Raw genomic sequence first — 27,993 nt, 5'->3', positions numbered from 1 at the left:
AATTACACATTCACCTCAATAACTTACTTTAGTATTCTGCGATGGTGTCAGTCTACCTGAAACACATTCTGAGTTGCAGCTCATCATTAAGCCACATTAGCCAGATTTTCTACTGCTGCTTGCTGCTCCCAGCGTTCTCCCTGAAAGCACTGTTGTGCGTCCTTGGTGACAGGTACCAGGCTATAGGGCTTGTTCTCCTCCTCCACCAACATGGTCAGAGAGAAAAAAAACTCACAGGCGGTATTCACAGGTTGTTTTAGAAAATTAATCATCACACTACCAACAGCCAAGTGTGCTGTGTGGTTGAAGCTGGAAATCTGTAGGGTACTTCTTGTTTTGTTTATTAATTCTAGAATATTGTAGCCAGAACACAAATTCATGTTCCTCATTCTGAGATGGGAAATTATTGACCAATGAATCTTCTGATTAAAGTCACATATATTCATAACAGATTCTTGACTCCTCAAAGGAACACACATTAAAGCACACGGTATGCAGGTGATGTGCTATGACCTCATGTGTCACTGCCCTGTGGATTTTAAAGGGCATTTCAGTCCTGCACACTCAGGAAATGGGCTGTATTTCTTGGTGTAGCTCTGCGCAGTTGTGTAGAGCTGGTTTAAATAGCCTTGACATCATCATTGCAGCGCAAGACATTTATCTGCAAAGTATTCCAGCCATGTTGGTGCTGTAGAGATGAACTTCCGCCTCATAAATGCTTTAGCCTTGTATCATGTAATTCAAAAATGCGTACTACTTAGAAAATAGCCCACACATAAAGGAACAATTTCTATTAGAAATGATGATCAGGACTCATTATTTCATTAGTGCCTATCAGAAATGGGAAATGATACCAGTTAGTTCATTTTAGTGCAGCTCAAGAGAATATAGGGGAGTTCCTTGGATCTTGGTGAAGAGACGCTGAACTCAAAACCAAGGGTCATTTCCGAGTATGCAGAAACCAGTAGTGTTAGGCTGGAAAGAGGAGATGCAGAGGATTCTCAGATCTTCCTGCAGCATGGGAGCATAGGCTACACCAGCTTTGGAAAAAGGTGTAAGATAATTGGTTTTCCCAAACAAAAAAATGTTCTGAAGTACAGTTGAGCAGTGGTTATAGGTAAAGGACAGCCATCATACGCTTTTGGGGGAACATGATGTGCCAATGCATAAGTGCCATTGAGAGCTGCTGACGGGCTGATAGGTGTTCCCATTCTGCAGCTGGGGCAGTACTCTGTATATGTGACTGAAGGTGTATATGTTGGATGGTTTTGTTTTTGTTTTTTTCATTTTTAAATGTGTGAGTGTAGAGTTACTGTCCCTGGACAAGCCATTCAGCCAACTAGCAGATTCAAGGTGATGCCCCATAACTTGCACTTTCGCCTTCATTGCAACCATGCCTTTCCTACGCATTCTGCATTTGTCTTTGACATCAGAATGATGTCACATGTCAAGTGCATCAGGACATTGTTTGCCCCATTCAAACACCACAACGGGTGAACACAGCTCTCTCAAATAGAAACTACATCTGAAACCTGATGTGACTCCTGAAATAGTAGCCTTAAGCCCTAGATTGTAAGAATCTAGTAGATTGTGATAGCCTGTAAGAAGAAGTTAGTTACTAAGTTAGTTACTAAGAAATGTGGAGATTAACTCCCATCACCAGGAGTGCACCTGCATGATCCCGTGGCTTGTGGTCACATCCTGAGCATGGTGACTCCAGTGGCAGTTAAATATGACCCTTGCTTTTAAAAATCATGAAAATACTAGCTGTTTTTAGCTGTAGTCACAAGTGGCATTGGTCTTGTGGTTGGACTTGATTTTGAAGTTGGATAGCCATATCTGCTTAGGTGTAATTAATTATGGTGAGTCAGACAACCTCTTGTAAAATTTGAGAACTTGTCAAAATAAGAAGCCCCTGAGATTTTGCTTTTTTATAACTCCTGAGACAGCGTCCCATTTTTCCGTTAATCACAGTCTAAAGAGCCAATGACTTTTGTAGGAATAAACCTTTATACTAAATATGGCAAAGGCAGTCCTAAAGTCTTATGTATATAAATAGCAGTTTACCTTTTTAAAACATTAGAGTCACCACATGTGACACACACACACATGTATATGCACACACACTTAGCTATGTAAAATATGTAAAATTTTCCCAAAACTGATGAAAAAACTGTAATATACTCACCCATATAAACAAGTATTCTAGAACTTTTAATTACGCCCAAATCCCTAGACATTTGGCAGCCATGTTGTTAGATGGTTTTAAAAAGTCCTAGGTTCTACTTTGAAACTAACACTGATCTTCTTCTGGAAAATATCTAAGGAGTTAAACTCAAACTACAAGAAAGACCAAGCCCTGAATGGAAGCCTGTTGAGAAAATACTTTAACACTGGGAAGGAACTTGCTGTGAGAATTCACGCGGCAACATATGTAATGTATGTAGAATTCTTGGGAGAAATGTAATATACAAAATAAGGGGATTATTGTACATAGTATCAGTGAATATTAACAAACCTTAAAGCATTCAGTGACTAACCCAGCCTCATATCAGTTTGTATGTAAGTATGTGTGATAATACTTGAGGAAGATGACAATTTTATATTTTTTAAGTTGCATTTTTATTCCAGCTTTTTTTTCCCCAATGGTATCCATTTAAAAAATATTCCTCATAATTAGTCATGTTACCTTCTGTGTTACTGGAATCGCTTTTGAAAATTGGAAGAATCGAACCTAAGTCCTTTATACATACACCGAAAAGTGAAGGAGCGATGCTGGCTCATGGGTGAGGTAAGAGGCGTGTTTTGCACCGTGTTGGCAGAGTCCTGCAGTCCTGTGCTAAAAACACTCTCATAGTGAAAGCAAAAATGGACTTCCACTCGCTAACATCCTCATTCTGACCATGTGACTTTGGATAAAAAATTTGTATCTCCCTTTCTCTTTAATATTCCAATTACTAAATAGGGCTAAGTTAATCTTTGTCTTCACCTTAAATAGAAGAAATAATTTGTTACTGTGATGTGGTTAAATGCTAAACTGGAAAATCCTGATAAGGTTACTTTATCTGTTCATTAAATGTGTGTGTTTATATGGCGGTTGTTTATCTTTTAGTTCTTTGAAAATGTACAGCTTTCTAAAGTAACGTGTAGTGATGGGGTGGGGGTACAGTCCCAGGATCCTGCCTCCAGGGTTAAAAACAGGCCAGGGACAAAGTTACCAGCCTGGAGGAGGGTCTATACTGCTGTTCATGGGCCTAGCCAGGAAGTCCCTTGCAGCTCAGAGTCCCACTCCCAAGCCCAGACCCTTAGCACATCTGCACTCTCAGGCAGAGGACAGCCAGAGTTGAAGGAAGCCACTCAGGACTGTCTCCTTCAAAACCAACTCTGAACTTTACCCCCTAAAACTGCTCAGCTTTGTCCCTGGGTCTGAAATTTACCACTGCACTCCCTCCCCCGCCCCGTAGGGTAGGCACCCATTTCTTTATAGGAAGAAACATTCACAATGAAATCCAATTAGTGAACCTCAAAATCCAGATAATCATTTTCATTCTGTTTAAATTATTATAAATTACTATTTATGCAAGAGACAAGGGGGTGGGCAAAGAGCTCCTCTGTGCTGGTTCACTCCCCACATGCCCACCACAGCCAGGGCAGGGCAGAGGTTAACCCAACACGGGCCTCCCACGTGGGTGGCAAGGACCCGACATTCTCGAGCCGTCACTTGTTGTCTTCCAGAGTGCACATCAGTAGAAAACTGAAGCCCCAGGAATCGAACCCAGGTACTTGAACAGTGCAGACCCATTCTGGCTCATATTTTGTTCTGTTTCTCAGTCATAACTGATAATGCAGTATGGTGATGTATCTGAATTGTCTCCGTGTAGAAAGTGGGTCCTAAGTGATGATTAATTTTTTTTAAAGATTTATTTTTATTGCAAAGCCAGATATAGAGAGAGGAGAAGAGACAGAGAGGAAGATCGTCTGTCTGCTGATGCACTCCCCAAGTGATCACAACAGCCGGAGCTGAGCCAATCCGAAGCCAGGAGCCAGGAGCTTCTTTCTGGTATCCCACACAGGTGCAGGGTCCCAAGGCTTCGCGCCATCCTCCATTGCTTTTCCAGGCCACAAGCAGGGAGCTGGATGGGAAGCAGGGCTGCCGGGATTAGAACCAGTGCCCATATAGGATCCCAACATGTGCAAGGTGAGGACTTTAGCTGCTAGGCTACCATGCCGGGCCCGATGATTCATTCTTTTCCCCTACTGTTTTTGACTATTTCGTAACTAAACAATTTATGACTGGTAAATAAAACATCCCCCCATAGAAATCCTCTGAGTAGGTACAAGGACAGGAAAGTCTCGTATCGTACTTCACTTGTCTTTATTTCTGTATACAACAGTAGTCCTTACTGCAGTTTAGCCACTAGCGAGCCAGAAGGTGGTTATGTCTAAATAGGACAGGCCATACCTAAAAATGGACTATGTCCAGTTCTCTGAAGGTCTCTTGAGTGCTTAGAGGAATCCAAATGAATTAACAGGTACAAAGCTTAGCACTAATACTCATTAGCCATAAATTGCCCACATAAAGCCAGAGTCATGTGTTACTGTGTGTGGCTCTCCATCTTAGAGGCTGGACCACAGTGTCAGCAGCATTGCTTGGAAGGCCTAAAGCCGGCTCTCGTCAGCGCTGTGCCAGGAAGAAACGGCTCCGTTTTGTCAGAAACCACCACCTGCTGGATGCTCAGCTCCCCTGCAACCCCGCGGGAGGCACAGGTGACCACTGCTTCTCGGCTCTGTCTTCTCTGTAAAAACTGCTGGCTGAACCCTGACCTTCCTTCCTGGAACACACATGTGTGCTTTTTAACTTCCAGTCTTTGAAATGATTGTTGAAAGAACAGCCTTTTTTCTTAAGAAGGGAAAATACTTGTCAGCCCTGCAAAAAGCAAAGCCAGTGAGGCTGCTTAACTTTCTGATAAAAATAAATCATCCCTGCTTTTCAAGTAATTCTGTCCCTAGTTGGTGTAAAAAGGAATGGTGACTATTCCTGCAGCACAGTTAGTATTTTCACAGGTAAGTCTTTTCACATATGTACATGGTCTAAAAAAATGCTAAAATGTCCGATCTGTGTAATTATGCCCTCCTAGTAAAATATCTTCGTATATGTAAAGAAATACTTGGTATTAGGAAAAAGAAAAATTCAGTGTTCTAATTATAGGTATAACTTTAAAGTTTAAAGACATTTTACAGAGTACATTAGGTCAGCTTTAGTCTTTCATTTGAAAAACAGAGATCTAGATCTTCTGGCCTCTGGCCCAAACTCCAGCAGCTGCAACACTATGGCTGGGCCAGACCAACGCAAAGAGCAAGGAGCTTCTTCAGGGTTTCCCATGTGAGTGCGAGGACCCATTGGGCCATTCTCTGCCGCTTTCCCAGTTGCACCTGCAGGGAGCTGAAGTTGTCTGGACATGAACCAGTACCCACATGGGATGCTGGCATCATAGCTGGCAGCTTAGCCTGTTACGGAGGCCCCAGTTCTGGTAACTTCTATTCAGTGCTAATAGTCTTTCAGAAGTCCCTAATGTCATTTATCTGATTGTCACCTTCCTCTTGTGCAGCAAGGAATCCTAATTGTTGTTTCCTCCATCCCAGTCCAAGGGCCCCTGTGGCCTTCGAAGACGGCACCACTCGAAGACCTCCGTGCTTGGGTGACACAGGACACTGTGAGTGCTTCTGGCACACAGGGACAGTAGTCTGGGTGGGCAGGATCAGTCAGCCCTGGGCTTGCAGTGTGAGGGACTGGCGGGAAGCCTCTTTGCAGAAAGAGCCCTTGGCAAGTTTTTCCCAAGCCAGTTTTGGTGGTGCAGTGCAGAGCTACGCTACCCTCTTAGATGGCCCACTGTGTTTGTGATGTTTCCAGAATTGAATTTGCATTGTGTTCCATTATACACTACCTTGGTTTTTATCACAGCAGTCACTGTCACAAAACAGAAAGCTTAATAGAACGCACATGAGGTAGTTCCAAGTCCAGCACATGGCACCAGGCTAAAACCAAGGTGCCAGCCAGGAGGACTGGGGGAGGAGAGCTCATCAACTGCTGCCATCCTAGCACTGGCCACTCTGTTCTCAGGGATGGCAACTTTCTCTGGCTTCATCGTTCCTGCATTTTCCTGGGCCAAGTACCCTCCTCCACCCCCCAGCTACAGGTAGGCTCTTCTGCCTTCTTTACACCATCACCCCGCCCCCCCCCCCCCCCGGTAATGTGCTCAGCTCAAGGTCCATAGAACCTTAAAACATGACCACAGGCCCCTTCTACCACAGAGGGTGACATTCCCAGGTTCCCAGGATTAGGTGGTGGGCTCCCTTGAGGGGCCCCTGTTGGCCCAAGCACACGATTTCATGTCAGTAGACCTGCCTGCATTCATGTGTGACAGAATGGGCTGCTGTTTCATGAATGGAAACATGAGGGACTGGAGTGGCTGTTTTGGGAAATGTGCTTTTACTGTTTCCAGGTGACCTGAGCTACCACCAGTTATTTTCAGATCTAATTGTGGCAACAGGTATGGTCTTAATCTTTTTAAAAACAAAACTATAAGTTTAAGAATCTTGATTGACATTTATTTGAGGCATCAGACAGCCCTCAGAGAACAGATTGAGAGTTCTGGGGTTGTGGTGTGCTAGACAGCATTCACGGGCAGCCAAGGAACGAGCTGGAACTCACCTGCAAAGTGACCAAAATAGCTCGGGCACAGCGACGGCTGGGACCCCACTGTTTGTTACTGATACCTCAGCCTTGGGTTAGTTTATTCTGTAAGTCAAGGTACAGTTTCTAGGATGCATTCTCAGGTATGGAAGCCAAATTAACACAGAGCCACTGAACAAGGAACTATTTTTAAATTTATTGGGAAGAAAACTGGAGGTCCCATGCCACCTCAAGGCTGGCAGAACAGTGTTGCCCACTGCCCTGGCCACTGGTGTCCCTATGGGATCCAGCAGTGTCCAGAGGCTGAGGACATTTAAAACCATGCAGAGCTAACTCCTTCTCCAGGGCTGAAATGTATGATTTTTAAAATAAGATCTGCTATCCAGATGCCCACGACAGCAGAGACTGGGCCAGGTAGGGGGTCCTGGTATTCACCTCAACTCAGTCCAGGTCTCCTGCATGATTTTCATAAACACACATACTTGAGCCATCACCTGTTTGTTATACGGCAGGCCCATGAGCAGAAAGCTGGATTGAAAACAGAAGAGTTGGGATTAGAGCCAAGGCGTTCCAGCATGGGATGCAGGCATCCTAAACTGTGCCTAGCACCTGCCCCTCTGTGGCGGTTTAAGGGCAGTCCCACCTGGGAACTGGCCAGTCTCAGGGCAGTTGTGGAAATGGCAAAATTCTGTGGTTGCCTCTCTAAGGTAATCCAAACTTTTCAGCACTTGTAAGGATGGCTTTTGGCTGTAGTCAGTCTAGAGTTTTATGTGTTGCATTTTAAGTCGCAAGATTATACACTAAACTCTTAACAGGAATAGGTAAGTGCGAATTTTCCCTCTTCCTCTTCTCAGCCTCTTAGTTTCTCTCCCCACATACAGCTTAGGTTTCTTGTGAATTCTTACTATTTTCCATGCATATCAATACAAATCCTTATTTTTGACTCATTCATATTGCAGTTTGGTTTCGTGAAATAAGTATAAAGGACAAACTGCCACCCCCCAAAAAAGGTATGTATATTTTGTATGTGTTTTTGACTTGTATACAACTTAATGTATATTTGTGTAAAGTTGAGTCTCCTCTTTGATAGAGGCAATGAAAGAGTTATTTCTTCCTTGTTACTACTATTCATTACAGTTTGAAGGGAAGGGAGGAAATGGATGGGGCTGAGGTCCAACAGGACCTGCACCTGCTGCTTCTGGTCCCTAAGGAATAAGCCAGCTGCCAGGGATGGAACTAGAGAGACAGCCCAGGCTATTTATAGCACAAAGACATTGAAACAATAACCAAATACCATATTTTTTTTACATAAGGACATCAAAACATTGTTATGGACTATGTTCATCAAAACGTGAAAAGGATGCATCAAGCATGGCTAACCCTCCAGAAGCCGAGGAAGGTTTTTGTGTTTTTTTGCAAAGTGATAATCAGATAACATGGAGCATATCCAAAACGTTGGCTCTTCTGTGAGAAGAAATTGGCTTCCCAGAGAATATACAACTAAAAATGAATGTTGGAATTCAAGTAAGTGTCAGGCCTTGCCAGTTTTTATGTGGAAAATGTGACAGGTGGACCCAGCATTCTGCAGCGAAAGGGTCTCAAAGGTACGCCGGCTCCTCCCCGAGACCAGGCCCCCAGCAGAGGGGGCCTTTCTTGGAACAGTGTGAAGAGTTCTCGGTGACTGACCGTGCAAAAAACATGCCACCACACCAAGTGTTGTGTGAATTCATTTCACCACACAGCACCGTGTGACAGTACCAGGCCTCAGCCGCTGCCGGGTGTCCACCTGTGCTTCCCACATTACGTCTGTCCTACTGCCCCCTGCTTAGGGCGCAGAGTCCACTCAGGCTTATGGACAGGACCACGGGGAAGATGTGAGGGTCCTTGAGGATGACACCACGCACTGATGACTGCAGCCTCTGCAGGTCGATGTCAGCCAAAGCAAACAGGCGCTGCACCACCGCAAACCTGTCAGCATCTACCAGGGCAGCCAGGGCTGGGTCTCCGAGGTCAGAGACCCCCTTGTCAGACAGAGTGCAAAGCTGCAACGACAGTTAATCCAATAGATTCTTTTAAAAGGCTGGATAGCAATGGACATCCAGGTATCATTACTACCTTGTTTTTAAATCACTGCCCCCTCCCCCTTGGCAGGAAAACCCTTAAGCTGTAACAAGCTACACTGGACCCTGGACCCTGGCCAGGACCCCTGGGGTCTGAATGCTCTCCATTGGACTGGAAAGGTCACAGGCCTTGCTTGGCTGTGCACGCTACAGGTTCTGGTCTGGTTTTCATGTCTGCACATGTTCCACAAAGGTAAGTGCCACCGTCTGTTCAATGAGGCTACCCAGGAGTGTTTACCATATCTGCTTCAGGCCTATTCACTATCCCCTCACTGCACCACTGCCCGCCGAAAGGTCGCCGCCAATCCTCTGTCCGTTATCGCAAGTGCAGCAGCTGGGACTCTAACAGTGCCCATGTAGCATGCTGGTACCTCAGGCAAAAGCTTAACATACCATACCATAGTGCCAGCCCTCTTTTTTAAAATTTTGGAAACATAAAACCCATGGTATTGAAATTCCTACAAGAGCCAGGAGCCTCATTATCTTAGGAAAGATCAATTGCAAATCTAAAAGATCCTTAGGAAGGTCTAAACCACCCCTCCCCCGCCAGAAGGCAAACAAATGTGCCTCTGTGAGTGGGTCATTTGTGCAGACTCGAAAAGCCTTCATTCTGGGACTCTGGCTGCTCAGCCCATCACAGCAGAACTGGGCAAAGAGATGAAAGCCCGGAGCAGGAGCTGATCCCCCAAGGAATATGACAACCAACTGTGAGTTCACTGCAGGAGGAGACTCCCTGGGCTTGGCAGGATTTCTTGTTTATGCACTTTCTGAATACAGTTAATGGGCTTGTCAATAGCCAGGAAGTAGCAACTTGCTACATGCTGAGTGCTCCTCTGCAAAAGGGAGCTGAGCTCTGAAAGCAAGACCTTGTGCTCATCACGGAGCACAGTCAGGATAATGACACCTGTTGTTCCCAGCACCCTCAGCAGCCTCGGCAGGTAGGTTTTCAAGCAGCTGTGACCTTGCAGTCAGTATGCAACATCTCAGCCCCTCCTTACCAAGTCACTGGGCTGCCTCCTAGTAACACCTTTGCTACACAGAGCAGCACCACCCCAGAAGAGGTGGAGCACATCCCAGGGTCCTCTGTGGGCAGTCTATGCCAGGACTTGCTCCCCACATCTCAGTGGAACCCTGCCTTGAAGCAGCACAGCAGACTGGCCAGGACCAGGTAGGTGTGCTGTGCTCTCTACCCCAGCCAAGCAGCACCTGGGAGCTGAGAGCAATAGCTTGTTGGCTTTGCCTTCTGCAAGGGTGCTTGTAAACGGTCATGGGAAAATAGAAAGATGTTTGATTTTTAGTGCAAAAGAAAAAAAGCTTTTAAATTCATAGAGTTTTTGTTTTGTAATACACACTTGCCATGAGCCCTTGGAAAGATTTTTGTATTGTCTGAATCATTTTTAGGAAGAACAGCTTAACCTTGGCTCGGGGACTAACCTCATCATTACCTACTTCTTGTTTTTACAATTTTTCCAGAGGGCATTAAGAATGATCTTCCTAAGAGAAGAAAAAGAGCTGGCCTGCAGCCTTGGGGACCTCGCCACCCAGCAGATAGTGGCAGACTCCGTTCCCTCCATGAAGCCCAGGAAGCTGCACCAACATTCTCCAAGCCAGGGGAGCAGCATGAGGTTGGGAGTGGCCCTCAGTCTTTGCACAGGTGCAGGAGGGAGCGGTAAGAGCGTGAGTTGTAGCACTCCCTCTCTGGCCCAGCCTAAAGCACTGCTGATGAGAAAGCTGGAAGTGTGTACCCTTTACTAGCCCACTTGCTATTCAGGAGGCACCTTACCAAGTAGCACAGCACTGGAACTGTCTGGAGCTCACAGCAGGTGCCCAGCAGAGCAGCTGCATCCTCTGGCATTTCTGTAGGAGACAAAAGTCACAGTCACTGTTGGGGGTTCCTTAGTATACACCTCAATCCTTCAGGAGCAGCACTGAACACGCAGCAAAGGCCTTTCTGACAGCAGGCATAGGAACCTGGTCACCCCCTTGGAGTTCAGTTTGCTAATGCAAAGGAACTGCACAGACTCCAGGCAAAGGGAGTCGGGGTGGAAGGACTGAGCAGACAACCTGGCAACAGGTGGGCTGGGTCCTTCCTGACCCACAATGAGACTGCGCCCTTAGGTACTTCTCCCAGGGCCCCGATTTCCTCTGACCGGACTTTCTGCATTTGTCAGCACTCTTCACACATCATCAGTTTCTTCAGGGAGGAAAGCACATGGCCTTATGAAGTGACATGACCGAACCGCTGGGCCTAACACACCCACACACAGGACGGCAGCAGGGACCTGCCAAGCTCCCAGGAAAGTGGCTTTATCTTAGGGGTGGCTGTTTAACCTGGCAATTAAAACTCCAAGTAAGGGCTGACTCACTGCCTATTATACCAGTATACTCATATCCTGGCTCCACTTCTGGACTGGATCCAGCTTCCTGCTAATGGCCTAGGAAAAGCAGTGAAAGTTGGCCCACGCGTTTGGGCCCCTGCCATGCCACATGGGACACCTTGATGTTGGGCCTGGCCCAGCCTTGGCTGTTACTGCCACCTGGGGAGTGAAGCAGCAGATGAAAGATCTCTGGCTTTCAAATAAATATTTATTGGCAGGGTAGGGGGTGGGTAGGGAGCAGTTAAGACTCACTTGGGGCTGGCATTGTGGGACAACAAGTTGAGTTGCTGCCCACGATGCCGGCATCCCATGTTGGAGTCGAAGCTGGCTCTGCTTCAGAGCTCGTTCCCTAGTATGGACCTGCAAAAGCAGAAGACCGCCCAAGGATATGCCTGTGAATTATCTGGAGGGGGTTCTAGGCTCCTGCCTTCCACCTAGCCCGGCCCCAACCACTGATGTCACCTGGGGGGGTGAACCAGTAAGTGGGAGATCTGTCACTCTGCTTGCCAATAAGAACCTTTTTCAAATGAATGGGTAGGTGTTAGTCCAGCAGTTAGAACACCCACATTATATCAGAGCTGGAGTTTAAATTCCAGCCCCTGATTCCAGCTTTCTGCTAATGCATTCTAGGACATTCTTTATTTCCCTATGGGTCTCACCTCCCAGGAGGACAAGGAGCATAAATGACCTCTTGCTTTTAGCACCTGGTGATGGCATGTCTAGTGTTTCTTAAACTGAACCAACTCCAATTAGAAAGCCAAAAGCTGGCTTTTGGGCCCGACAAACACCTGTTATTTTCTCTCCCAGCACTTTCCCCAGAATCCACGTGGGTAGTACCACATAGTCTAGGTGGGAAAAGGTCAGCCCAAAAGGCTCCAGCTGCCTGAGCTGCCTCAATCCCCACCTGACAGGAAAACAAGAGCAGCAGTTAAGATAATGGCTGCACAGCCCTAGAGCCTCACAGCATGTGCACAGAACACAAGCCCTGTCTAGCCTCAGGTGCAGAAGAACCATGGAGCATTCGCAGTGAGCCACCTGTGACGCCTGCAGATGGCAAAGTCCCAGGGTGTACCAAGGTGGTGGAGAAAAGGTCCTCTCGAGTGGGGATCCCTGGATGAGCTCCCACAGAGCACCAAAAGGTGAGTATATTTTTGTGCAGAAAATCTGAAATCCATGCATTTCAGGGATCTTGGGAAAAGTTCATGGAAGAATGCATACTATGAAATATGTGGATTTCAAATTTTTTTTACCCCCACACAAGGCTAAATTCTGTAATTCTGTTTCTCTGTGTACATTTTGAACATCTCCTGACAAAAGCTCAACTGACTGGTGCCCCTCTAAGCGAAGTGTGGGGGCTGCGGGTGGCCAGCTGGTCTGCCATTTCTTGCCAGAGAATGAAGAGGGACCTCCCCTTTCTCACAGGGGACAGCGACCTCCTGGTGCCACAGGCCTTCAGCCCAGGGACTCCAGGAGGCCACTCCCCAGAGCAGACTTTAAAGACCTAGGCAGAAGCTGTGGAGCCGCCAGGCACAACCGCAGCCCAGGGTGGGATTGAAAACTGCAGAGAAAGGGCAAAGGGTCAACTTTGCTGTGAGGCAGGGGCCCAATGGGAAAAAAGGTCCCCCAAGTCCAACCAGCCAGGGTCTTCCCCAGCCTCCCCATATGGGGACAGAGGGGCCTGGAAGCATTAGGCCTTCCACACTGTGGTCACTCCTGCCCCGCAGGGGGATGTGCTGTGAACAGCAGCAATCCCCATAGTCTTAGCTTCCTTACCTGCCAGGGCGCTGACCAGGAAGTGGGCGGTGACGAAGAGCTGCGGGTCACTGACCTCACTGCCGGTGCTGGGGTTCCCGCCTTGGATCCTGCATCCCACCAGGCTCAGGAAAGCCTCCAGCTCCTGCTGCTGCAGTGGCTTCAGCCCTGCTACCACTGACTGCAATCCCAGGGGAGGCCACACCCCGCCAACCACAGAGTCACACTGCAGGAGACAGGAGAAGTGACGACACTGGAGGCCACACACACTGGCCACCCACCCTCAGGGTGAAGCAGAGTCCTGCTCTGTCAGAGGTAGGCGTGTGGACGGAGAACTCCAAACCAGGTTGTGCCAGGCTACATATGGCAAGGACCAGGAACAGGTGGTTACATGGAGAACTAAAGAGGGGAAGTCCTCACACTTTGGGAACTTAGCTCTCTGGACTCAGCCTCTTCTGTCCCCCAGGGCCTGCTGAGGGGTTGGATGGCCCTGCTGGGTGAGCCCCTTCTGCACCAGCCAGTTCCCTCCATCCAGATACCCACCCCAGGCGGCCATCACCTCCTGCACGTGCTAGGGAAACTGAAGCCGCACTCCACAGGGTGCTGGCCTGACATTTTCCTCGGGGAAGGAGTTATTTCAGGAAGCGAAAGCCTCTGGGTTTCCTGAGCTGGTGGATGTCAGCCGCTGCAGATGCCAGCCCTGGTGGCTAAGCTCTTTCAGCACCGTCTAATTTCAGAGGCAAAAATAATACCTTCCTGGGAACTAGGAAACAGTGAAATCAATGATTTAAACTCCCTGTCAGAATGGAAAACATGAAAAGCAGAGGGCGGGCACTTGCGGAAGAACTAAGATGTCACCAAGAACACCTGCCTCCTGCCTCAGTGTCTGGGTTCCTCGTACGGCTCCCACCTGATTCCTGGCTTCACACGGGCCAGTCCTGGCCCTGTAGGTATTTTGGGAATGGACCAGCTGAAGGAATATCTTTGTGTATGTGTGTCTTTCAAAAGAAAAAGCATTAAAAAAAAAAAAAAACCCTACGTCTCTGTTCTAAACAGAAGTATGATGGGCTGAATAGTGTCCAAAGTGTGTGTCCTCCTGCAACCTGTAAATAGGACTTTGGGAATAACGGTCTTCAGAGGTATACTTTAAAGACAAGGATCTCAAGATGAAACCATCCCAGATTGGAGTGGGCTCCAACTCCAATAGCAGGCACTCTCATAAGAGACAGTGGATGAGAAGCCACAGGGGAGCAGGGCCATTCAGGACAGAGCAGAGGACCATGGCTCCAAAGCAAGGAGTGCGGGAGCCCACAGAAGCTGAAAACCAGCAGGGGTCCTCCCTAGCCAGACAACCAGCCATGGCCCTCAGCCATGGACTCCCAGCCTCCGGGGCCATGAATCTTTCTGTTGCTGGAGCTTAGTGAAGCTAACAAGGCACAGCGGCCCTGGCGGACACATACCCTCTCTACTCTTGTCTGCAGTTAGGAAAGCAAGCCCCTGTGAGGGAGAGATGAGGCTTAAGAGTGAGGCCAGCTGGCAGCAGCTCCAAGCTGTATCATATCCTCGGGGATCCAGGGGCACCTCACCACTTGTTCCAGGGCAGCAAGTAGCTCTTTGTCGAACAACAGTGAGTGCATTACTCCCCACAAGGCCGACCGTCGGTCTTCCGGTAGTACCTCAAAGGGACGGAAATTCTTCTCCGATTGCTGAGTGGCTGTTGAGAGAGTGTGCCCAGGCTTGTGGCTGCTCCAGAGCTAAGCATAGGCAGCACAGCGTGGCACAGGACATGGATACAAAGGACATGAAGCCAGTCACCACCTGCCTGGGCTCCAATAACAGATCTACACCTGAGAGGGAAGAGGGAAGCAGCCCCAGCTTGTATTTTAGGCTTCCTCTGGGTGACTCACGAAGCAATCAGAGCCTCAGCTTTGATGCAGAAGGGACACTGGATTATCCTTCAGCAGGATTTCCACAGAAGTAAATGGGGGCTCAATCAGACCCAGGTCAGCACTTGGACGAAGCCGAGAGCCTCACAGCATCATCATTCATGCCCTGCACCCCCTTTGTACCCCACGTTCATGGCAAACAATGCTCTCCCACTTTGTCCTCTTCCCACGTCTCAGCAGTGTCACATCCTCCACAGGGTGCCTGGGGACTCTTCTAATAAGCCTCTTTACTATCTTAAAGATCAAGGGGCTGGCATTATGGCTTAGGGTTTAAGCCACCTCCTACAGGCGTTGGCTCAAGTCTCAGTTCCCTTTTAGTGCACCTTGGAAAGCAGTGGAAGAGGGCCCAAGCGCTTGGGCCTCACACCCATGTGGGAGACCTGGATCAGTCTACTGGCTCTTGGCTTCAGTCTGGTCCAAATGTGATGAGACATGCTCAGACGTGGCTGCACCTCAATGCACGCATGTCATGTGGATGGCAAGTCTAGGGGGCAGCTGCAGGAGGAAACCCAGGAACGTAGCCTGGGCTATAAATACAGCCAGTAAACCACAGCACACCCTGAGAACACAGCTGGGGTCCAGGGCACCCACTCCCCTGCCCCCAGCTGGCTAAGGACAGCTAGCTCCACAGGGACACCCCTGGCAAGGCACACAGCCTGCCTCTGCACTTCCAAGCTGCAGGGCCTTGACTGCTGGGGCTACCACCACATCACTGGTAGGCAGAAACTGCACACCAGCATCTATCTTACACATCCAAAGCTGGGAACCTTCATCCTCATCTTGGGCTTTTACTGCCATTTCAACCAGCACTGTTTGCAACTGAAAGCATGCAGAAGCATCCCATGGTCCAAAACGCCTGATGCCCACAGATGACCGACCCTCCCTTCAGACCTCCTATCCTCAGCTGATGCCAAGCTGAAGCCAAGCTGTTACCCGCCCTCTTCCCCTCAGTCTTTACCTGGAGCTCTATTCTTCTTGTCCTTTCCTGGCTGCTGCTCATCTTCCCCACAGTCTCCCTGCAGCCCTAGCAAACAGTAACCACCTTTCTAACATGGCATGCAGAGGGCAGCAAAAGGGTGTGGCTGCGGGCCTGTCCTGGACACTGTCCCCTTCCTGCCACAGCCCATAACCAGGCACAGAGCCTCCAAGCAAACATCCTGCGATGCTAACAGCATGGCTGGCTTTAGCAATGAAGCTCACTGCTGCTGGGTCATCCTTAGCAGAGCTGGCCTTCCATATCACAGGCCCTTCACTGCCACACCTCTGCCCCATAGAGAGTCCTTTTCTGCCAGTCCTTTCCTTGAAACATGACACCTACAGCCTAGTGCTCCCTAGGAGCCAGCCAAGGAGAGTCCTGCAGAGTACACAGGGCCGAGGTACCTCTTCTCTTCACATCCCCTTCTGAGGTCCAGGGATCACAGAGCTACCCGCTGACCACCCCTCACCCTGCTGCAGTACCTTGGTGTACAGTGCTCAGCAGCTCATCCAGGAGAGACGCGCCATGGCTGCCATCTGGTGCATCCGTGAACACAAAGTCTTGGAAAACAACGGGATCCAGGTGGACAGGGTCCTTGTGGCTCTCACGCTCAAATCCACCATGCTTCCCATGGAGGAGGCAGAATTCTGTAGAGCAGGCAAGGCCCAGGGTCAGGCTGCTTTGCTGGAGCATCTTACAGCCAGCTTCCCCTAGCCGCCTTTGTCCCCCTACCTGCTTCACTCATAGGGTCATGCTGCTGGACCACACATCCAGCTGCACCCTACAAACATGGAAGGAGCACCCTCTTCTTCCCAGGAGGCCCTGCAGCAGGCAGCCTCTGAGCAGGCAGGAAGCAATCGGCCAGACATTGCAAGTACTGTCATCTCCTGACAGCCTGCTCTAGACAGGCAAAACCTGCCAGCGATGTAGTCTACATAGATACAAACACAGGGAGTTATGTGGCTAGATGCTGAAGGGGTCTTCACTTAAAGGCAGTAACAGACAGCAATTAAAACGGAACCACTTCAGGGTCAGCACAACGGCATAGTGCACTAGGTCATCATCAGCATTCTATGTGGGCATTGGTTCTAGTCCTGGCTGCTCCACTTTCCATCCAGCTCCCTGCTTATGGCCTAGGGGGTGGGGAGTAGCAGATGATGGCTCAAGTCCTTGGGACCCTGTACCCACATGCGAAACCCAGTAAAAGCTTTTGGATTCTGGCTTTGGACCAGCCTGGCCTCAGCTGTGCAGCCATTTCGAAAGTGAACCAGCGAATGGAAGACCTAACTATGAGGCCTTTTTAGAAAATGGAACCACTTGGGGTGGGTATTTGACATAGGGGTTAAGATACCCGTATCCATATCAAAGCGCCTGGATTCAAGCCTGAACTCTATCCCAATTCCAGCTTCCCGCATCCTGGAAGTAGCCAAGTCCCTACCTGCCACATGGAGGATCTTGATGGAGCTCCCAGCTCCCAGGAACGGGTACCCAACGATGGGGGAATGCTCGCTCTCTGCCTTCTTTTCCCAGATGAAATAAAAAGAAACTTGATTTCTACAATTCTATAATGGAGCCTCATAAAAACTTTGTTGATATAAAAAAAGCCCAACACAAAAGATTAGATTTTACATGATCCATTAATATGGAAGCTAAGGTACTTGTCAGCCTTTTACCCATAATTATTTCCAAATAGCATTAAGATATAACTATATGATCCCATGGGCCCAGCATGGTGGCTTAGCAGTTAATGTCCTCACCTTGCACCAGGATCCCATATGGCCACCAGTTCTAATTCCGGCAGCTCCACTTCCCATCCAGCTCCCTGCTTGAGGCCTGGGAAAGCAGTTGAGGACAGCCCAAGGCCTTAGGATCCTGCACCAGCATGGAAGACTAGGAATGAAGTTCCTGGCTCCTGGCTTCGGATCAGCTCAGCTCCGGCCGCTGCAGCCACTTGGGGAGTGACTCATTGGACGGAGGATCTTCCTCTCTGTCTCTCCTCCTCTCTATATATCTGCCTTTCCAATAAAAAAAATCTTTAAAATATGTAATTGTGTGATCCCTAGGATTTGCTTCTGAATTCTCCAGTGGGAAAGGAGGGGGAGAAGACGCCCCAAATGGACCACTAGCCCCATGGCTTAGCTGGGGTCCACTTTCTCCATGAAGAGTCTTCACACCAAGTTCATGGGAAATGTGCTTTTTGGGGGAGGAGGAAGGCAGGAACAGATATATGGACTTCAACATTTCTTGCACCAAACAGCCTTATCATTTAATTCCATTTTCATAATAAAAAGGGTTTTCTTAAAAATAGAGCAATTTTTTTTTTAAGCAGAGCCCATCCAAAGAAGCCAAGTTGTAGGTAAAAATCTCAGAGTTGCTATGTCCTGGGCTAAGCAAAAGCAGTCAAGAAGAGCCAGCTTTCGTTCCGTTTGGTAACAAAATGCAGTCCTACTGAGCTCTGGGTACCACCACCCACCTCCATCCACCCAGATACAACAGCCACAGTGACGGGGTAACTGCCTGAGGAGCAAAGAAAGTCGTGCCAGCTTGCTTGGCAGCCAGGGAACCCGGCTCCTTCACACCATGCACCTGCTGCTTGGCTCCCGGGTAGTGGCCATTCCCACAGCATCAAGTCCTGGCTGGACCAGCTGGACCAGCTGGTACTTGAGCCCAAAGCAACACACAAATACACACACCACCACCTCCACAGACTCGACCCATTCATTCTCATTCCTCCATCTTCAATTGCAGAACAAATACACTGTAACCTCTACCAGACTCCAGGCTAGCACCACACATCCCAACACAGAATGGCACAGTGCAGGGGCAGCAGTGAGCCAGGCAGGGGGCGGGGGGACTGGAAGAGTCGCAGAAGCAAGGGTGGGAGGAGAGGGAATAGCTCTCCTTCAATACTTCCTAGGTTCTTAGCCGCATCACAAGACAGATGAACGAATATAGGCAGGAAAGGCAAGGGAAGAAAACTGGTATGTCCCAGGGGTCGGAGGGCTCAGCAGAGCCGGGCCAGGGGAGGGGTAGGGAGAAGGAAGTATCTTCTGGGCACCTCCTGTCAGCAGCAGGAAAAGGAGCTTTTCTTTTTAAAAGATTTATTTATTTCATTGGAAAGGAAGATGTACAGAGAGGAGGAGAGAGAATATCTTATGTCCGATGATTCACTCCCCAAGTGGCCGCAGCAGCCAATGCTGCGCTGATCCGAAGCCAGGAGCCAGGAACTTCATTCCTGGTCTCCCACGGTGGTGCAGGGTCCCAAGCCTTTGGGCTGTCCTTGACTGCTTTCCCAGGCCTCAAGCAGGAAGCTGGATGGGAAGTGAAGCTGCCGGGATTAGAACTGGCAGCCCATATGGGATCTCCCTGCGTTCAAGGCAAGGACCTTAACCATTACACTATAGCGCTGGGCCCAGGAGCTTATTTTCAAAGACCACAGATAAAAGGCGTGGAATTGAAATGCAAACAGTGAGATGAGCCAGAAAAGGCAAGCATCCCTGTGACTCTGGCAGCTGCACACATAACAACAGGGCCACCTGCTGGGACCAACAGGAAAGGGCTCAGCTCAGGGCCCAAGTCCCCAGAGGCCTGGGAGTGCTCTTGGCACCCTCAGGGTGCCAGCCACAGTTTCCAAAGGCTTGTTAGGACTTTGACAAACTGCTCACAGTGGCCAAAAATCACAGCCACACACACACACTGGGACACCAAACCAGGAAACAAACTGTCAAGGCAGTTAATGTGGGACTGGACAAGTCAGTCTCCCACATGGGATCTCAGGCAAGCTCACAGAAGCATCCAGAACAACAGTGGGGCTGTGCAGGGCCAAGAGGGAGACAGTTTCTGCTCTAAGTAACCTTTGGGGACCCAACATACAGATTGGTAGCTATGTTAATAAGACTGTGTTCAAACACCCAGAAGCCCATGAATAGATCGATAATGAGATCCAACTCCTCCACAGAAACTACTCAGCCTTGAAAAGGAAGGGAATCCCCGTACTTCAGACAACACAACCTGTGGGATGTTCCACCGAGCGAGACAGGCCAGACCCAGGAAGACAAACCCAGTCTCACACAGGTAATCTGAGCAGGTGCTCTCACAGGACAGAGGAGACCCCAGGTTAAGAGGAGCTACAATGAGACATGAGGAGTCCGCTCTGCCATTTGACTGCACCCCACAAGGACTAGAATGGACAATAAGGTCTCATGCAATTGGAAATAGCTGCAAGACAGGCTTTTGCACATTTTCAGCAGACAAGTGATACATGCACATCGTGACAGATATGCCAATTTCCTTGGTTTGACCAGCATGTAATGTGTATGGCTGTAAAGAAGTGTGTATGATTTTGAACCCTCAAAAGACAATACTTTTGACATGACATCTGCTAAGAGCACAGATCTTGAAGATCCTGACCACACACACAACCTCTCAAGTGTGAGGGGCTGGCTGTGCTAATGGGCTTGTTTGTGGTCATCGTCTCAATACATCCACATATTCTAATCAGCAGGTTGTACACCCTGAACACAAGTGAGGCTCGTCACTTATCCCTCAAAGCTGCAGTGGTGGGGAAGATGGCACGTTCATCTCTGAACATGCTGCACGGGGCTGGGACAGAGTGACAGGAGCCTGAGATGCCAGTGTTGCTGACCGTGCCTGACATAAGAGACCACAGGCACAACTAAGCATCTTCCTCAGGTGCTTGGCTGGCTGGACAGAAGCCTTTCAGAGGCCAGCAGGATGGCTCAACTGGCTCATCCTCTATAAGCACCAGCATCCCATATGGGTGCCAATTCATGTCCTAGCTGCTCCACTTCCCATCCATCTCCCTGCTTATGGCCTAGGAAAGCAGAGAATGGTCCAAAGCCCTGGGATCCTGTGCCTACGTGGGAGACGTGGAAGAGGCTCTTGGCTCCTGGCTTCATATCAGCTTATCTCCAGCCACCACAGCCATTTGTGGAATGAACTAAAGGACAGAGATCTATCTCTCCTTCTCTCTGTAGATCTGTCTTTCCAGTAAAAACTCATTTTTTTTAAATAAGCCTTTCCAAGAGAATAAATAAAAATATCACAACACCCAAAAGGACATGAACTTGGAACTACACACAGAAACAATGCAGGTCACGCTTCCTGCCATTGCGGCATCCCTGACTCAGCTCCCAATACTTAAAACCGACAGCTTCTCTGCATGCAGCTCAGGCCGACCATCTCACCTTCTGAAGACACAGCCAGTGAGAGGGAAGCTTGGGCATAGACTCCATCTATGCCCAGCTACCTCCTTAAACACCCCTGTGCTGCAGGACCTGGCCACACCAACCTGCTCTGCGCTGTGGGCAGGGGCCTTACAGCTGCAGCTGGGGCTACTGCATTCAACTGGAGGAGTGCAAAAGTTTCTTCTAGCAAAACTTGCCAATCGTTGCCCTGCCTTCAGCAAAGACAGATGGGGAAACAGCCAGAGCTCGCTTCCTGCACTTTTATGATGAACATGCCACATTGCACCCAACTAAACAGAGCTCACTGAGGAGCTAGCACACACAACCCTCACCAGTGACCAATCAGCTCCTAGCCGAACTCTTCTTCCAGCCCTATACTCCTGCCCCGTTGCACTCTCCACTTGTCATGTTGGAAGCAAAGCCCAGACATATTCCCATTCCACCTGTGGAATTTTACTGTAAGTCTTGAAAAGGTAAAATGGCTCTTTTTATCATGATCACCCCCAGGAGGGCTCACAGCCCTAAGTTACGGCACATTCACCTGTCAGCATCCCAAGGCGCAAGCACTTGCTTCTCCTGGGCTCCACACCCCTCGCCCAGGGCATGTGAAAGAGGGGGCAGCTAAGATGAGCAACCCTTGGCTGCATCAGTGCCCTCACTTCCTTAGAACCCTAAGGACCATCCAAATTCAGCAGAGGAAGAGCAAAGTCAAGCATGCCTTGCGGGGGCAGAGGGGATGGATGTAGAAAGTGATGAAGCCATTCAGTAACAGCTGAGGTAGAGCCATGAAGCAACACTGTGCCAGGTGCCCGGCATGCCCCCTCTAATTCTATCCTTGCCACAGCCCCATAAAGAACTGGCCAGGGCTGGTGTCGCAGCCTAACGGGCTGAGCTGCTGTCTGTGTCCCAGGCATCCTACATGGGCGACAGTGTCCGTCTGGGCTGCCTCACTTCTGATCCAGCTCCTTGATAATGTACCTGGGAGAGTGGCAAAAGATGACCCAAGTCCTTGGGCCGCTGCACCCACAGGAGAGATCCAGAAGGAGCACCTAGTTCTTGGTTTTGGCCTGGCCCAGCCTCAGCCATTGCAACCATCTGGTGAAATGGACTCTCTCCTCTCTGTAACTCTGCCTTTCCAACAGATAAATACATCTTTGGGGGACAGGGAAGGAGGGAACTGGTAGTCCCTTCCAGAAGGTTCTGTATGGTGACATCACAAAGCTCTGTGTGATGACCTCACACAGGCCATGGCAGCTCCAGCTTAACAGCCCATGCTCAGGAAAGCTCCTGGGCAGTCTTCATCAAAAACCACACACCCAGGGACCAAATCATGGAACACCCCCAACTCCCCTGATGTCCCAGCCTCTTTCTCCAAAGCCCACCTCCTAGAAGCAGTGAGGGATCCCCCCACAAGGCAGCGTCTCGGGGGTTCCCTTCAGCAGCCTGAGGAGGTGACACTCACCAAATTGGCCATCCAGTTTCACGTACAGCTCAATGACACCATAGGCGATGGTGGTGGCAGCAGGGATCTCCAGGACCACGTTGCTGTCCTTGACAAAGTTCCCGTCCTCTGAGGCTGACACCTGAGAGTGACAGCACACACACACTCACACATGCTCCCACCTGGACTCACAGACTCCCCCCTCCCTGGCTGCAGGGTGCAGCCGCCTGCCCTGGACACAGAGGGGCTGCCCAAACATCCCCGAGCAGAGGCCGAGAGAGAAGCCAGCACAGCTGTGAGGGTTTGGCACTGGCTGGCACTGTGGGAAACAGCACAGGTTCCTCAGCAAATGGCCAACTGAGCAGCACACAAGCAAGACCACAGAGAATGGGGCAGAGAAGAATAGAACAAAGCCCATAAACAAGAAGGGCATTGCACCTCACACCAAACCACTATCCAAGCTTGACTGTAACAGGGAGACCCGAATGAAGCTCCTCGCTCCTGGCTTCAAACCCCACCCTGCTCCAGGCATTGCAGCCATTTAGAGAGCGAACCCTTGGCTGTCCCTGTTCTGTTCTCTCTCTCTTTCTCTGTCACTATGCATTCCAAGTAAAATAGCAACCTACCTAAAATTTTTTAGAAAGTTTGGCTTGGGAGGGATGACCCATGATGCAAGCCATTCAGACTGCTGGCGTTGATAAAGCCAGTAAGAGCCAAGGCCAAGGGGAAGGGCTGGTGTGAGGGGAAGCTGTCCCTGAGCAAGAAGAGCAGAGAACACTGGCCAGGCGCCCAGTCTGTCTCCTTTGAACCCTTGGAAACAAATGTGAGCCCTTCCCACAATGCTCGGGAGGATCTACCTGCAGGCGAGACACTGGATATGACAGCACCTTTGGCCACGTCACCCTGGACAGAATGTGACACATGAACTGCCAGCCTCCTGACTCCCAGAGGGGGCTGCTGACGGCAGTGAGTGGAGGCCGTGTACAGGCCCAACCTGAGCCATTTGCCACTGGGCATCACGGTCAACCGCTGCTGGCCGCCCACCCCAGTGCAAGCGGATACAAGCTCTCCTGCCCTGGAAGTGGATCTCAGAACACATCAGGCCATCCTAGCAAGTCAAGTGGACACAGTCTGTGGCTGATGATCAACCTTTCCACAGGCCCAGGGATCATCACCTACCCCAACTCAATCCACAAAGGATTTCAGGGCCTAATCATCACGAGGGTACTGGCTGTCTGCTATGTGACCTGGCCAGTGCCCATATCACGTGTTAGGGAAGCATCGCTCTGCCACACGGGGAAGCCCCTGACCCAGGCCTGCCTGGCCCACCCTTCACCTTGGTCTAGTTAAGGTTGAGTGTTGATGGCCTGAGCAGAGTCCACCCAGAGCACTTCCTTCCTCCAGCCCACATCTGGCAACGCTGCTAGGAGAGAGTCCAACGTCCTAGGGGTCCAACCTCGACCCCTTGCCACCGCAGTGAAAGATGCCATGTGCTCCTTAACATGTTAGTCACAGGAGCCCAAGAACTCTCGCTCACTGCAGCAGTGAAGTGGGATCCAGCCAGAGCCCTGTCCCGGGCGCGCACACCTGCACCGTCTTGGCGTGGGTCCCCAGGGCGCCGCCACACGTCTCCTCCACCTGTATGTGTTCCGAGATGACGCACTTCTGTGTTGTCATGATCCTCTGCGTCAGCACGCACAGGACCTCGCTCCTCTTTGCCAGCAGGTATCGCAGCAGGGAGTGGCTTAGCTTTAGCTTCCTGAAGAGAAAGAAAAAAGAAAAATAATTTTAAAAGATGCCTGTAGTGGGGCCTCCTGAGCCTCTGGAGAAGTGGACAGGCACAGGGTGCAATTCCTTCAACAATAGGGATGAGCCAGCCCCATCGGGTTCCTCGTGATGACACAGGAATGAGATGGGTCATCCAGAGACACAAAAGCAGAACCTTCCCAGGAGCTGTCCCAGAGCTGCCACACACACCCCTGCCGGGGTGGCCAGATGCCCATGAACAGCAGTGCAGGCTGTTGGGGAGGTGTGGGCTCTACTCCCTGTGCCTGCGGCCTTGGGCACTCCACTTGGTAGTTTAACCAGAGCTGAGGCAGCCCAGGCACCATCCAGGGCACACAAGATTACTGTGGGGGACCCCACGGATGGAGGCCAGCCGCTTCTCCTAGGAAGGGGAGGGGCAGGCTGAACCTACAAGCATGAAACATGAAATGTGATCCAAACTACCAAGGAGCTTATCCACCTGCCTGTCCAGGAACGTGGGATCTGTTGACCAAGGCTTAGCATCATTTCACAGATGGAAATACTGAGGCCAGTGGGCAAATACTTGTCCCAGGGCTCCCAGCAGGCTCTGGGAATTTCAAGGCTAGGCTGAATATCCACAGCTCCTGAGAGACACAGAGACTAACTGAGGAAGAGAGAGCAAGGTCCACGTCCTCAACGCCCACAACAACCCACACTGGCCCAGGCATCAGTCAGGGTCACCACCCTGGGCGGCAGGGACCCAAGGACTTGAGCCCTCACCTGTGGCCTTCCAGGGCACTCATTAGCAGGCAGCTGGACCAGGGAAGAGCTAGACACCTCATGGAAGCACTAAGATGCAAGAAGCAGTGAGCACCCGAGTGGCATCATTAACCTGGTTCCACAAACAGGAAATGTCCCCAACAGCCAAGTTCACAGTGAGAGGTACAGACCGCAAGTGACCAGCAGCTGGGAGTTTTAGCCGCTTCCTGGTTACAGAGATCTGATATGGGGGGGGGGGGGTGGCGAAATTCTAGAAATGGATAATGGTGACAGCTGCAGAGCATGAACACCACTGGACTGTGGTTTATAAATGGTGACACTGGGTGGAGCTGTATCTGCCATGCCAGCATCCTATATCAGAGCTCAGGTTCAAGTTCTGGCTGCTTTGCTTTGAATCCAACTCCCCGTTACCGCGCCTGAGAAGGCTGCCGAAGATGGTCCAGGTGCCTGGGCTCTCGCCACCTACACGGGAGACCTGGATGAAGCTCCAGGCTCCAGCCTTGGCCTGGCCCAGCCCCGGACACTGCGGCCATCTGAGGAATAAAGCAGTGAATGGAAGACACATCTCTCTCTCGCTTTCAAATCTAAGACATGGTTAAAAAGGAAACCTTTGTGTTACATATGTGTGTGTATTTCTACAACTTCAGAGAAGACACTGGTTCAGTCAAAGAAATTCAGATGATCACCATCTGTCACACATGGTGAAACTATGTTCATCACAACAACCAAAGAACAAGTAGAAAGCCGCCCAGGGACTCCATCCCAGGAAGGAATGGGAGAAAGGGAGCCCAGCCGGGTTCAAATCTCAGCCCTTGCCCTTGGAAATAATGCCCTCTTCACGGGTGTTGCCAGGTGCCCCTCAGCATGCCAGGTGGGGTGAGGGGGTATGGAATTGCTCCACACATCTCGCGCTCCCCACTCAGGCCGCAGGGGTGCATGTCAAGGGCACTGCGGGTCATTCTCCCGTGTGGCAGGTGCTTCTTCCCATCACTGCCTCACTTAAAAACCTCCCACAGCCACCGTGTCCCATCTCAACAGCTCTCCTGGCTGCGAGGAGTCGGCAATCCAGCCCCTGCTCCATCCTGACCATACCTTCCCTGGATGCCTCCCACACTCATGGGCCCACCCCAGGGCCTCAATGCCAGTATCCCCCGACTGCCACACCAGCTCTAGCAACTGCTCATTCACCGCCCGCTGTCTGGGTCTAGAACACAAGCTGCCTAGAGCAGGGACCATGCTGCTTCATGTATCGGGACTGGATCAGCACCCAGACCAAAGGAAGAGCTCCACAAATACAATACTGTGGACCAGACGGTGGCAACAAGCAGCACAATACACAGCCTTTTTATCAGCACACAGAACACTGGCTGGGACAGACCAAAACTCCCCTCCACATATGTGCTATATAGGACTCTTTCAAAATCAGAGTTTTTTAAAGGGGGGGGGGACCACTGAAATCAAAAGGAGCACTTAAAAATTCACTGAGGGGCTGGTACGTGGGCTCAATTGGCTAATCCTCCACCTCCAAGCGCCAGCATCCCACATGGGCTCTAGTTTGTGGCCCGGCTGTTGCATTTCCCAACGAGCTCCCTTCTTATGGACTGGGTGGGAAAAGCAGAAGATGGCCCAAAGGCTTGGGACCCTGCACCCGCTTGGGAGACCCAGAAGAAGTTCTTAGCTCCTGGTTTCACATCAGCTCAGTGCCAGCTGTTGTGCCCATTTAGGGACTGAACCAGTGGATGAGAGATCTTCCCATCTCTCCTCCTCTGTAAATCTTCCTAATAAAAACTAATACATCTTTAAAAAAAGACTAAAAATCCACTGAAATTGATTAAATTAGACAATATATCAAAACTTATGGAATACAGCAAAATCACTACTGAGTGAAGTTTATGGTAATAATTGTGCCCACATTTAAAAAATATTAAACCTAACAATGCATGTTAAAGGACCAAAACAAACAAGAAAAAAACTCAAATTTACTAGAAATGATCAGATGAAATAGGAACTAAAAAAATACACAAAATAAAATGCAGTTTTTGTTTTTTTCGAAAGATGAATAGCAAATCCTTAGCAAGACTAATTCAGAACAAAAGGTGAAGAACTGAGAGAATTGCAACTGATAATCCGGAAATGACACCATCACTTCCTCACTTAAAGACCTCCCACAGCCACTGTGTCCCATCTCAGCAACTCGACTGCTTCCCCAGGCCACAAGCAGGGAGCTGGATGGGAAGTGGAGCTGCCAGGATTAGAACCGGCGCCCATATGGGATCCTGGCGCGTTCAAGGCGAGGACTTTTGTTGCTAGGCTACCGCACGCGGCCCAGAATTTATTTATTGAGAAACACTACAGCTGATCCCACAGGTACACGAAAAAAGCTGCTCAGCATCATTGGCTCCAGGGGTGCGCCAATCAAAACCACAGTGAAATGTCTTCTCAGCATGGTCAGCGGCCACTATCAAAGACACAAAAGTGAATTACTGGCAACAATGTTGAGAAAAATGGAACCCTTACCTAGTGTTAGTGGGAGGGCAGATGACTAAAGCCAGGAGAAAAGTGTGGAGGTTCCTCAGAAAGCTAAAACTAGATCTACCATGTCACCAAGCTGTCCCAACCCCAGTGTATATTCAAAGGAAATGAAATCAGCATAGGAAAAAAAGCTGCACCCCATGTTCATTGCTGCATTCTTCACAATAGCCAAGGATGGAATCAGACAGCTGTCTGTTGGTGGATGAATGCATATATAAGACATGGTGTGTGTGTGCACACATGTGCATACATACACAGTGGACTAACAGCATAAGAAGAATGAATTCTTGACATTCGAGCAAAAGAGAACTGGAGACCATTATGTGAAGTAAATAAGTCAGAAGACAGACAAATGCTACAAATGTAGCCTCTCCTACATGGAAGTTACTAACATGATTAACTAGATGGTGGAAGGTTAGGG

At 49.6% G+C, this 27,993-nt stretch overlaps 1 protein-coding gene and 1 long non-coding RNA gene across 2 annotated transcripts in view; one reads left to right on the top strand and one right to left on the bottom strand.

The window, feature by feature from the left end:
- Window positions 1-5,206: 5,206 nt before the first annotated feature.
- Window positions 5,207-6,198, top strand: LOC131482731 (uncharacterized). The gene is made up of 3 exons (XR_009247253.1): window positions 5,207-5,531; window positions 5,644-5,714; window positions 6,122-6,198. It is a non-coding gene; the product is annotated as an uncharacterized LOC131482731 (long non-coding RNA).
- A 2,182-nt stretch (window positions 6,199-8,380) lies between these two features.
- Window positions 8,381-27,993, bottom strand: part of GSDME (gasdermin E) — a 42,661-nt gene continuing 23,048 nt past the window's right edge. The window contains exons 4-10 of the mRNA XM_004582556.2: window positions 24,102-24,273; window positions 22,536-22,656; window positions 16,349-16,513; window positions 14,531-14,658; window positions 12,966-13,170; window positions 10,598-10,671; window positions 8,381-8,736 (exon numbers count right to left, since the gene is read on the bottom strand). Of these exons, the coding sequence (XP_004582613.2) occupies window positions 8,506-8,736; window positions 10,598-10,671; window positions 12,966-13,170; window positions 14,531-14,658; window positions 16,349-16,513; window positions 22,536-22,656; window positions 24,102-24,273 (1,096 nt within the window). The 3' untranslated portion in view covers window positions 8,381-8,505. The remainder of the gene's footprint in view (window positions 8,737-10,597; window positions 10,672-12,965; window positions 13,171-14,530; window positions 14,659-16,348; window positions 16,514-22,535; window positions 22,657-24,101; window positions 24,274-27,993) is intronic.

This window comes from Ochotona princeps, chromosome 20 (assembly GCF_030435755.1).
Source record: "Ochotona princeps isolate mOchPri1 chromosome 20, mOchPri1.hap1, whole genome shotgun sequence".
NCBI classification, from domain to species: Eukaryota; Metazoa; Chordata; class Mammalia; order Lagomorpha; family Ochotonidae; genus Ochotona; species Ochotona princeps.
This window is presented reverse-complemented; position numbering and strand designations above follow the sequence as displayed.